Consider the following 13055-nt stretch of genomic DNA (forward strand, 5'->3'; position numbering starts at 1 on the left):
GTAAATACTTGTCGGGTAAATTGTTGCATATGATGTCGTTTTGATGGACTAAAATCTTACCTGGTAAGTAAATGATAATGTTAATTTTTACCTCTAAACGCTTACCAGATAAGTGTTTGGTAAACGACACCTTAATTTACTAAAATTTGATACTACAATTAAAAAAAAAAAAAAAAACTCTTCAATCGTGTTTAACAACTTAACTTTTATGTCAATAGAAAAAACCTTACTTGAAAAGCAACAAAAAAATGACAAAAATTCGTTGTCTTAAAATCTCCGTCTCATCCTCCCATCAATCATGTGAATACACATCATTACTGAGAGAATAAAAACATAAACTAGATAAATTTATATTTAATAAAAATCTGATGTATCTTAATTTTACTAGTTTATCGACTGTTTTGTCAAACACAACCTTAAAACCGTATCTGATAAGGTTGATTGGTATGATTTATTGTTAAGAAAGGGACTCAATAAATAGTTTGCGATGGGTTTTTGTCACCATTAAGTTTATCTGTTATAGTGGTTTTACAGCTATTAATGGTGTTACGGTTGTGATTGGTTATGTTATCATCATGTAGTGTCATAAAATATCGAGAGATTACGGTAGCATATCGAATGTTAAACTTGAGTTTTAATTATTAATCATGGTGGAACACAAAAACATTAGCTATAGATTGTTGAAACTGAATTAAAATGAATCAAACGCCTACTTAAGGTTGTATAATATAATTGGTAACCATTTATAAATGGAAATGGTAGAGATATTGCGAATATAGAATATTAAGCTAGATACTAGACAAAAAATATATTTTTAAGTTAAATTAAAAAGATTACAATTTTTTACCGGTTGTTCCATAGTGTTAGGTGGTTGTTCCACGATGGTCGGTGGCGGGAGATGGTGGTAGGTGGCGACACACGATGGTTGGTGGTAGGTGGCGGCACACGGTGGTTGGTGAACGACAGACGGTGGTCGGTGGAAGTGGACGGTGGCGGAGATGGACGATGGTAGGTGGCGACAGACAGTAGTGGATGTCGGCAGACGATGGTGGATGTCGGTGAACGGTAATCGGTGCTCGGTGACGATGATCGGCGATCGATGGTCGAGGGTGATCGGAATGCCGGAAGGGGGAGTGTTTCTAGTGGTGGATGTCGGTGGGGATGGTGATAATGATAATGGTCCCCTCCGACCTCCTATATTACGTAATAAGACAAAATAGATTGTCAAATCATCATCAAATCGTAGGCCACTAAATGACAAAATAGCGGTCAAAGTACGTGGTTATAAAAATATGACATTTTTCAGATATAATATCTGATTTTTGTCTCCCAAATCATATACAAATAATTTTTTTCGTATCAACAGTTATTAAAAAATATTAACATTCAGTGGTTATAAAAAAATATAACTCTTATAAGAAAATACAAAAACATTCGTTAGTTGATTTATGCGTTTAAAAAAGCAGTAAAAATTATAAATCTTGACGTGATTTCATATTGTGTTAAAAGTTGTCATGGTAGATTGTGTTTAAGGGTTATGGGTTGTGATAGCAGAAGTGTTTGATTTTATAGAGTAAAACCACAATATTTGTTCCTAAAACAATTTAAAAAAAGTCAAAATTGTCCCCCGTTTATTGAAAAACATTCCTTAATTGTCAAATCGATTTCTACACTAGAAGAGAAAATAATGATCAACTATGGAGGGACGGATCGCCCCCCGGGGAAGATCCAAGGGGTAGGTGGGGGCGACCTCCCTATTCAAATAAACCCAGATATTTTGTCCCCCAAATCAAATACATATGGGTTCCACAAATTAATTTAAAATATTTTTTATGTACTCTTTTGGTCAAAGAGGGTTGGATCCCCCCCCCCTATGGTCAAACATTCCCCCCCCCCCCCCCGGGGGGCGATCCGCGTGATTAGTTTGGTAAAACATGAAAAAATGCTATTTTGTTAATATATTGGGCATTATTTGATCATTTTGATGAAAGTCGCAATATTTATTGATCTGTTTTTTTTTTCAATTCATGTCTCCTAAGCTAGCTAACTAATAACGATTAATTAAATTCCCCCGGTTTAATGTTGGTTGGTTGTCCATAGAATTAAATAACTTGAACGTCAAGAATTTCAACCAGATCATAATTTATATTATTTAAATTAAAAAGCGTGTATTTATTGCGTGAATTGTTATAGGTGTATGGTAAGGTGGGGTAGGTGCTTTTGTGTTGGACATTTGGTTAAATGAAAAGGGGGAAACTAATGGCACCCGTACACATGACTAAATGTTCAATGAATTTACATACTCTAATTTGGACATTATCTTTTTCAATAATATTAATTACACTTGTTTTTTCAGTAGGTGTAATGACATCATATATTATATCTGATTTGATTTGTTTTACCATATCAGTTAACCGAATAATAAATGTACTATTATTTAATTTATATATAGATGAATTGATTTGAGTGGGGCAAGATGCACAAAATAACAATCTACTTTCATAAATTTCTTTATTATAACATTGTATTTCCAAATTTTCTTATTACAACAATGTACTTTCAAACTATTTTTTATTAGAACATTGTACTTTGAAAACTTTATCCATTATAGCATTGGGTAGTCTTTTGATTTAAATTTACCTATTATACCAGGTTTCCATGCCACCTCATTGTCCACGTAGGCTGTCCACCAAAACGGTATCGTATGCAACAATTACCAGTAAGCGCTTACTGTGGTAAGAGTAGTCGCCCTCACTTACCGGGTAAGACTCTATCCTTGTCTCGCTCTTACCTGGTAATATTATTGATCCTTGCCATATTCGTCCGATAAGGTAATGTGACTTGGTATTCACTTACTCGAGTAAGCGTTTGGTAAACGGCCCCTTAGTTATGGCTTTCAGCTTTGAATCCGGACCGGACACCACTCATCTGTGTATTTCTCCCTCGTGAGTCATGACGACCAAGGGACTAGTACAGTAGAGACGTCTTGGAACGTACCGACTGATATGGTTACAACCTAGTGAACATGGTCTAAAAAAAATGCTCAGACAAGTCCAGACGTTGCAATGTAAATATTGAATAGGCGGTCTTGGTATAGCTCGTTGATTCGGTACGTTAAAAAATAATAAAAAGGTGGAAAAATAACTAGACCGATCTTTATATGTTCCGTTAAGAGCCGATCTTTATTCCAACCGACTAAAAGTGTATGATCCAAAATAAGATCGACGATCTAATTTGATAACGCTGTTATTCAGTATTCATCCGATCCAGTATATCAGATCTCGTCAACACACCCATCTCTAAATTCTTTGTATTAATTTGACTCACCAAAAAAGAAATCCCCACAAGATAAGGACGACAACATTATCACTCCAACAAGTTGATGCAATCTTTTCTTCAATTTAATACAACAGAAAGTCAATCACGATGTTTTGAAAAGGTATTTATTTCAAATAGTTCCGTTATGAATCAAATTTCTTTATTCTTTCCATGTCATAACATTCGTTATATCTGATAATATTTAAAACTTACGAAGAAATTGACATGGTTGTGGCGTTGGTGTTGTTTGATCATGCGATCCTTCATGCATCCGTATGCCCACCAAAATTCCAACTATATATCAGAGGATCGTTGACCTGGCGGTACCAGTGTTACTGGTAGAACCCAGCCTCCCATGAGGTCAATGGATCGAATATCACCTAAGGAAAGGAGTATGCGTGAGTATTTATCGTATACAAATATTATATATTACAAAAGAAAAATAGAATGCAACTATTTTTCTGAAAGCGGATTTTTGCATTTCAACGACGGTTTCTAGATATTACACGACTTAGAAAAATGGAAACTACCGGATAAAACAACAATGGCATTGTTTCAGGCGAGATGTTCCAATTTATAGTTCCTGACACCATGTTTCTACCGGGTAAGATTATCATGAAGAAACCGAAAAGACCCAAAATTGATGAATAAACAATTCTTGTTATAAAAATTGATGATTACTAAATCGTAGTTAAGTGAGTGTCACGTGTCATGCACATGACCCATTGAACAACCACAAATTAAAGTTGTTTAACTGGAAGACTAAAATGTATATCTTTTTAATATAATGGGTAAATGTTGTAAATTGTTAGGAATCTCAACTTTGTCTACTAGAAAAAAAAAGGTACAGGGACTGATTTTGCAATTTAATCAAAGTATAATTATCTTAGTTGGTCAATGGTTTGGTCAACCCTAACGTGCTTTATGTTCGTCACACCCTGTAAGGAGACAACCTTCAACCATTTCAAACAAGTTGCATCAAACCCCTCATTTTTTACCCATGTCCAAAAAGAACCCTGTAAAAATATTTATTATCAATAACAGTCCCTCTTTCTTCATAAGTTTTCTTATAAGTCTGCATAAGATGTACACATCATGTTCTTTGTTAAACCACCGTCTTATCATTTAAGTAAAACACATCAAACGATCAGTGTACATTTGCAATTACGTTAATAAGAATACCTGATACGAATGAATAATTTATTACACGAGCTCGATCGATACAGTTGTTGTTGGATATATTTTGTGTTACGTAATGTAATTTATAGCCGCTTGCAGTTTTCAGTGGTCGTTTTCAAATGAAGGCGCTTTTATAGTCATGGTAATACTATTACGTTTTCACGGGTTTCAAGAGCAATGTATTGCCCTTCTAAAGCATACTGCTAAAAAACCTACAAATTACGTTTTCCATAAATTCAGATACGATATGATCTTGTCAACCACCTTTTATAAATACATGGACGAATATATTACGTTACTGTTCAACTACACAATCGAACAAAACGATTATCAGTACATATGTATAGTCCCGGAACCCAACTTGTAGCAAGCCAAAAGTTTGACTTAAAGCTTACTTTACTAATTTGCTAAGAGAAGAGAGAGAATGTCGAAGGAAAAGTAAGAGGACTGTTAATGTCAATAAATAAAACCATAGGGGGCTTTCTAGAAATATTCATTTGGACTATCTTTCCCTTTCCAGAAGAATTTTAAATAGGATCGCAAGTTCGCGACTGTTCTTAGAAGCCGCCTTTTTGTTGTCTCAAAAGGGAACGAAGCAATTGAATCCTTAGATTTTCATCTCCAATTTCTCAATCTGTAAACCGTCGATTTAAGGATACGAGGTATCGATTTCTTAAGGATTTCATTGTTCTTCATCGTATGTTTGTTCGATTTATACATTGGTTTTTTCGAAAAGTATTATTGGTTTCTTAACGTTTGATGCTGATTTCTAGGGTTTATTGTTCTTATGATATTACTTCTTGTTGTGTTACTCTCTGATTCGAAAATCGGCGCCGTTTTAGCAAGTAGGCCACTTTGTTTGTTTGTTTGCTGCTGTTGTTGTTGTATTGATGTCATATTCGGATCTAGGTTTTTGATTTTTGTGGTTATGGTGTTTGTTTTTGTTTTTACAGTAGTTGTTATGTTGTGAACATGAAACGAAATCGACCAAAATAGCCAATCAGGTGTTCCCTCTTCACTTTATAGCCACCTTTTCAACTTATTAACCGAAACAGCTGTTGATTATACAAATAGCACTTTTGCAATTTGCTTTAATGTATTTTTGCAATGTAATAATATTAAGGAAAAGTAGATGTTATGCAAGTTGCTGATATCTATTTTTTTTATTAACCTGGATATCCAACCCGTTATGCGAGGTGACTAATCCCAGTACGACCACCGGAGTCACCACATTTGAATCTTCGTGGCCACAAGGGGATTTTTATTCCTCTTTGGATTTGAACCTAGACCTTCAGGTACTTTTGAACTTTGAAGCCAAGTTCAAACCAATGACGCACCAGTCACCACCCTTGTGGTTCAAAATTGTTAATTTGTGCCCCTCTGCTAGAACCTAGCTTATGCTATCTCTTTCTGTTATTTATTGCATCATGTTTAAAGGTTGAAACTGTTTTTTTGCAGGGTTTGAGATCGGTCGAGAAACCGAGAACTTGAAGATCGTGTAAGAAAATGGCGTGGTTTCGAGCTGGATCTAATCTGGCAAAGCTTGCGCTCAGGAGAACGTTGTCACAGGGTGGAACATATGCATCAAGAACACGAATCGTTCCTTCAGGACGTCAATACTTTCATACAACTGTTTCAAAATCGAAAGCACAATCTGCACCTGTCCCTCGGGCAGTTCCGCTTTCCCGGTTAACCGATAGTTTCCTAGATGGGACGAGCAGTGTCTACCTGGAAGAGCTTCAGAGAGCTTGGGAGAATGACCCAAATAGTGTCGATGAGTCGTGGGACAATTTCTTTCGAAACTTTGTCGGCCAGGCTGCTACGTCTCCCGGAATATCGGGCCAAACAATACAAGAAAGCATGCGGTTGTTGTTGCTTGTGAGAGCTTACCAAGTTTACGGTCACATGAAAGCAAAATTGGATCCGTTGGGTCTAGAACAGAGGGAGATTCCTGATGATTTAGATCCCGCTCTTTATGGGTTCAGTGAAGCTGATTTAGATCGGGAATTTTTCCTTGGTGTATGGAGGATGTCCGGGTTTTTGTCCGAAAATCGTCCCGTGCAAACTCTAAGAGCGATATTAACGAGACTCGAACAGGCTTATTGTGGAAACATTGGCTACGAGTACATGCACATTGCTGACCGGGAACAATGTAATTGGTTGAGAGACAGAATCGAGACTCCGACTCCGATGGCATATAACAGTCAACGACGTGAGGTCATCCTTGATCGACTCATTTGGAGTACTCAGTTCGAGAACTTCTTGGCTACCAAGTGGACAGCCGCTAAGCGGTTTGGACTCGAAGGTGGTGAAACGTTAATCCCCGGTATGAAAGAGATGTTTGACCGGTCAGCGGATCTCGGTGTCGAGAGCATCGTGATTGGAATGTCTCACCGAGGAAGACTGAACGTTTTAGGTAACGTTGTTCGGAAACCACTTCGTCAAATTTTCAGTGAATTCAGCGGTGGCACAAGACCGGTGGATGAAGTCGGGCTCTACACGGGAACCGGTGACGTCAAGTATCATCTCGGAACTTCTTATGATCGCCCGACAAGGGGTGGAAAGCGAATTCATTTGTCATTAGTTGCAAACCCGAGTCACTTGGAAGCCGTAGATCCTGTTGTAGTTGGCAAAACTCGAGCGAAACAGTATTACTCGAATGATATCGATAGAACAAAGAACATGGGTATTTTGATTCATGGAGATGGAAGCTTCGCCGGCCAAGGTGTGGTCTACGAGACTTTGCATCTTAGCGCTCTTCCAAATTACACGACCGGGGGCACGATCCACATTGTCGTCAACAATCAAGTTGCGTTTACCACCGATCCAAAGTCAGGGAGATCTTCACAGTATTGCACCGACGTTGCTAAAGCTTTGAACGCACCCATTTTCCATGTCAACGGTGACGACGTTGAAGCGGTTGTTCATGCTTGTGAGCTTGCAGCGGAGTGGCGCCAGACATTCCATTCTGATGTCGTGGTTGACATCGTTTGTTATCGTCGTTTTGGGCATAATGAAATCGATGAACCTTCGTTTACCCAGCCCAAAATGTACAAGGTAGCTCTCGTTTTTTTGTATTTCGCTACTCATATCTTTCCTCTAGATTCCGCTCTTGCCTGATAATTTAGTTTGTAAACTACAACAAAATCGGGTTTATAAAACGCCAACAATTTGTAATAAGTTTATAGGACATTTTTGGACGCGTTAACAAGTGTTTTAGGGCATTTTTAAAATAAAACATCATAAGACACTCTTTCACATAGTGTCCTATAAAATAACTAATACGACACTTTATTTTAAAAAATGTACTTAAAAGTTTGTTTAAGACGCTCAAAAATGTCATATAAACTTATTGCAACACTCTTAGGTAGGGTATATTATCGTTCGGCCTATAAAACAGCCTATTGAGACATTTTCTACAAACCCAATTTTGTTGTTATGGTAGTTTTTTAAGGGGCCGTTTACCAAACACTTACCCGGTAAGCGCTTACCGGTAAATCTAACACTATCATTTATTTACCAGATAAGATTTTAGTCCATCAAAACGGTATCGTATGCAACAATTTACCCGGTAAGCGCTTACTGTTGTAAGAGTTGTCCCCCTCGCTTACCGAGTAAGACTCTTTGTCATTGTCTCGCTCTTACCGGTAAGATTTTTGATTCTTACCATATTCATCGGGTAAGGTAAAATGATTTGGTGTTCACTTACCCGAGTAAGCATTTGGTAAACGGCCCCTAAAACCTCTTTTATGTACAGTTTCTGATGCTTCTAACTGCTACGAATTGCTACAGGTTATCCGGAATCACCCCTCGGCGCTCGAAATTTACCAAAAGAAGCTTCTAGAAACCGGTCAAGCAACGAAAGAAGATATTGATAGAATACAAAATAAGATTACCTCGATCCTAAATGAAGAATTCTTGGCCAGCAAGGATTACGTCCCTCAACGAAGGGACTGGCTTTCAGCTTACTGGACGGGATTCAAGTCCCCCGAACAGCTTTCACGTATTCGCAACACCGGGTAACTTATGTATACGCTATTTACAGTGACGGTACACTACAACATCGGGTTTATAGGACGCCAAAAATGTTTAAGTGTCCAAACAGACCGTTTTATATGACTTCACTTTATTGGACCGTATAATAAATTGTTTTTCTTAAAAGGGAAAATTGCACCAAAATGGAACCAACTTTCACCTGATTCCTATTTTGGGGAACCAACTTTCAAAATCGTCATTTTGGGGAACCAACTTTCAAAATCGTCATTTTGAGGAACCAACTTGCACCTGATTTCTATTTTGGAAAACCAACTTGCAAAATAATTATAGAAAAATAACTAAAATTCATTTCTTTTCAAAAATTAATGCAATAAAAATCTATTTTTCATTTCAAATCTCGTTTTTTTAAATTCAGATATCAAATTGAAGATTTTTCGAAAAAAATCCAAATTACCACGATAATTTTTTTTACTAATGCAATAAAAAATCAATTTAATAGAAAAAATTAATTGATGCAATAAAAAATAAATATTAAATATCACATTCAAGATTTTTATATCTAACCAATCTGGTGTCAATATTAAAGTTTAAATCAAATTTGGCAAATCCAACCAAAAGTTTAATAGAGACCCTTAAATTATTTGTTAGCTGTTCAACAGATCAATCAGACCCTTAAATAAACAAAGAGTTCGATAGAGACCCTTAAATGATGATTTTAAAAGTTGGTTCCCCAAAATAGGAATCAAGTGAAAGTTGGTTCCATTTTGGTGTAATTTTCCCATTTTTTTATAATTATTTTGCAAGTTGGTTCCCCAAAATAGGAATTAGGTGCAAGTTGGTTCCCCAAAATGACGATTTTGAAAGTTGGTTCCCCAAAATAGGAATCAGGTGAAAGTTGGTTCCCCAAAATGACGATTTTGAAAGTTGGTTTCCCAAAATAGGAATCAGGTGAAAGTTGGTTCCCCAAAATGACGATTTTGAAAGTTCGTTCCCCAAAATAGGAATCATGTGAAAGTTGGTTTCATTGTGGTGCAATTTTCCCTTCTTAAAAATGTTGTAATAAGTTTATAAGACACTTTTGGGCGTCTTAAAAATGTCCTAAAAGACTTGTTAAGACGTTCTATAAACTTATTGTAACACTTTTAAGTAGGACACTTTATCGTTTGGTTCTATAAACGTAAGTCCTATTAAGCAATCTATTGGGACGCTTGCACAATTTTGATGTCCTTGTTGGAGTGGTATAATGGCTTGACCTTTGCTAAGAAGTTTACGCTCTTCTGCAGGGTCCAACCCGAGATCTTGAAGAATGTTGGGAAAGCAATTGCAACCCTTCCGGAAAATTTTAAGCCACACAGAGCGGTTAAAAAGATATTTGCAGATCGTTTAAAGATGATCGAGACAGGAGAGGGTGTTGATTGGGCGGTTGCCGAAGCCCTCGCTTTTGCAACGTTGCTTGTGGAAGGTAATCACGTGAGGTTGAGTGGTCAAGATGTCGAGAGAGGTACTTTCAGTCATAGGCATTCGATACTACATGACCAGGAAACGGGTGAGCGATACTGCCCCTTGGACCACGTAGTAATGAATCAAAACGAAGAAATGTTCACTGTAAGCAACAGGTAAGCTACTGTGGTACCATAACTTCATCTCATTGTTCATATTGTTACGGAATTCTCACATTTTAACGTCGATATGATTCTTTGGTTCAAATAAGAAGGCTAAATATCGTGAGAAGGTAAGAAGGGAAGGTTGAGGGCATGTTTGTTAGCAGCTTAACGAGGTTAATAGGACTCACATTTGGTCAGTTATACATCACAGCGGTGGCGGCTTAATGATATAGAAAGCGGCTTATTCAGTAAACTCCTAGGGGAGCTTTATGCAGAAAGCCAAGTTTTTTTTCCAAACCTGCCCCTCCCAGTTAAAAACATACTTCTTATTTGAACTTCCCACCACTGTATGATATTGACAACCGATGCTTCTGGTACAGCTCTCTTTCGGAATTTGGCGTTCTTGGATTTGAATTGGGTTATTCGATGGAAAATCCGAATTCACTGGTGTTGTGGGAAGCCCAATTTGGTGATTTTTCTAACGGAGCACAGGTGATCTTCGATCAATTCTTGAGCAGTGGGGAGGCGAAATGGCTACGCCAAACCGGGTTGGTCGTGTTGCTACCTCATGGTTATGATGGTCAAGGCCCGGAACATTCTAGCGCAAGACTAGAACGCTTCCTTCAGGTTCGTTTGGTTTGTGGACATTATACGGTAACTTGTATTCTTGTTACGATAAACTCAACGTAGTTCACATGTGGTGACAGATGAGTGACGACAATCCTTTTGTTATACCCGAGATGGAACCGACACTGCGAAACCAGATTCAAACTTGCAATTGGCAGGTTGTCAACGTTACAACTCCGGCAAACTATTTCCATGTCCTCCGTAGGCAGGTAAGTTTATTCGGGTATACGTTCATCGAAGGTTTATGAGCGTCGTATTGCAGTTATTATATTCTTGTGTTTGTTGTCGCGTTCTAGATCCATAGGGAATTCCGTAAGCCGCTTATTGTGATGGCACCAAAAAACTTGCTCCGTCACAAAGACTGCAAATCGAATTTATCCGAGTTTGATGATGTCCAAGGTCATCCTGGTTTTGACAAACAAGGGACGAGATTCAAGCGCTTGATCAAGGATCAGAACGATCACTCGGATCTTGAAGAGGGAATTAGACGTTTAGTTCTTTGCTCCGGAAAGGTGCGTAATATGATTCAAAGTTAACAACCAAAATTTTAGTTGTCTTTTTTACGTTAAAGGCGTCGTTTACCGACACAAATTTAGTAATCGTTAACCGAGTCGGCCATACCACTTAAGCCAAAGAAGTTGGCGCAGTGGTCAATCACTCGGGATTGATTCTCTGAGATTTTGAGGCGTTCTTGTGTTAGATAGAAGCGTTTTTAAATCTCATTAAAAAATTTGTCAGAAGGTTATTCTCGTAAATAACTGTCGCATGGACCGTGTGGATTTGTTGGGCAAAAAGTTTCGATACCATGCATACCACAAGAAAATGGAACCGGCACCTCTTTCAAATTACGGGTTTACCATTCGAGCTATACTAACGAGACTGTATTTTGCAGGTTTATTATGAACTTGATGAAAAACGAAAGTCAACCGGAGGAAAAGACGTAGCTATTTGTCGTGTGGAACAGCTTTGCCCTTTCCCGTATGATCTCATTCAGCGCGAACTGAAACGTTATCCAAGTAAGGAACTCAAACTCTCGGGATCTTAATGAACATACATAATCTCTCGGGAACCCGTCTTAACCATTCATCTATTTTAATCTAACGGTTGTGAAAAACAATGGCGGTTATAATTTGCCAAAACTAAATCCATGATTATCGGGGCGGTTACGTTTGAATCTGATAATCAATTTTTTAGATCCTACGGTTGATCGGGGTTCCTTTGTTCTCCTTTTTTTTTGGAATTCTTTCTTGACCCTATATATATGGAGAACCCAGAACCCAACTATTCATTGTTTATTCATAATGAATATACATGGTATTCAGAATGAATAACAAACAAATAGTTGGATTCTAGTTATCAATTAATTTATCACATTAATATTCATGTCCTTTTTCTTCATGATACTTTCAGATGCAGAAATTGTTTGGTGTCAGGAGGAGCCAATGAACATGGGGGCCTACAGTTACATTGCCCCTCGCCTTTCCACCGCCATGAAAGCGCTGTCTCGAGGTAACATAGACGACATCAAATACGTGGGCCGTGCTCCATCTGCTGCCACCGCAACTGGTTTCTACACAGTTCATGGTAAGGAGCAGTCGGAACTTGTCGAGAATGCCATAAAGTCTGATTCCATCACAAACCCCACACTTAGCTAGACCCTATTCGATACAAATTACGACCAAACTTCAAAAGGTATGAGACCTTCACCTATACTTGGTCAATTATACACATAGTTTGCAGGGATTTCCGCCCTCGCTTTTAAAAGGTGTGTAATAATCGCATCGTGAACTCGCGTTTGTTCGAGGTTCATATACAATCGTTAATCAACAAGAACTAACCAACGTGCTTTTGTTCTACATGTTTAAGCGTTATGTTTCTAATCCTCCTTTTTCGCGCGGTAATATCTTTGTGCAAATATGTTTGCTTGATCGGTTAACGAATTTTGGCTCTATGTGGTCCGTTAATCGGTTAGGGTAGCTCAACCAGTAAAATCTTGGGTTTCCTCCCAAGTGGTTACCAGTTCGAGTCCCCTCGGGGTCATAGAGGATTTGTATGACTGTTAACTGCATGATTAGTCGAGGTGCATGCAAGCTAGCTTAAACACCCACGGTTATCCCAACTAGGGGTGGTGAGGGGGATTTTTGCTATTAGGGTTTTTTTAAGGGTGTCATAGGCTATGTCTGGATTAATCCCGACAAACTGTGACTGCAAGAAATCTGTTCCGCTAAACTCAGTGGCTACAATTATTGTGTACGTCAGGAATTGAACCTTGGGCAGAAGAGATATTCCACCACATCCTCAGGGGTCTTAACTACTACCCGCAATGTGGTT

General features: G+C 38.1%; 1 protein-coding gene across 1 annotated transcript; it reads left to right on the plus strand.

Annotated features, from left to right (window-relative positions):
• Positions 1 to 5079: 5079 nt before the first annotated feature.
• Positions 5080 to 12580, plus strand: LOC112500931 (2-oxoglutarate dehydrogenase, mitochondrial-like). Its single transcript, XM_025104549.1, has 9 exons — positions 5080 to 5159; positions 5956 to 7554; positions 8290 to 8516; positions 9777 to 10109; positions 10478 to 10724; positions 10805 to 10933; positions 11021 to 11236; positions 11617 to 11740; positions 12135 to 12580. The coding sequence occupies exons 2-9, from the start codon at positions 6004 to 6006 to the stop codon at positions 12377 to 12379; spliced, it is 3072 nt and encodes a 1023-aa protein (XP_024960317.1). The 5' UTR covers positions 5080 to 5159; positions 5956 to 6003; the 3' UTR covers positions 12380 to 12580.
• Positions 12581 to 13055: the final 475 nt, after the last annotated feature.

This window comes from Cynara cardunculus (assembly GCF_001531365.2).
Source record: "Cynara cardunculus var. scolymus isolate 2C chromosome LG 17, CcrdV1, whole genome shotgun sequence".
NCBI classification, from domain to species: domain Eukaryota; kingdom Viridiplantae; phylum Streptophyta; class Magnoliopsida; order Asterales; family Asteraceae; genus Cynara; species Cynara cardunculus.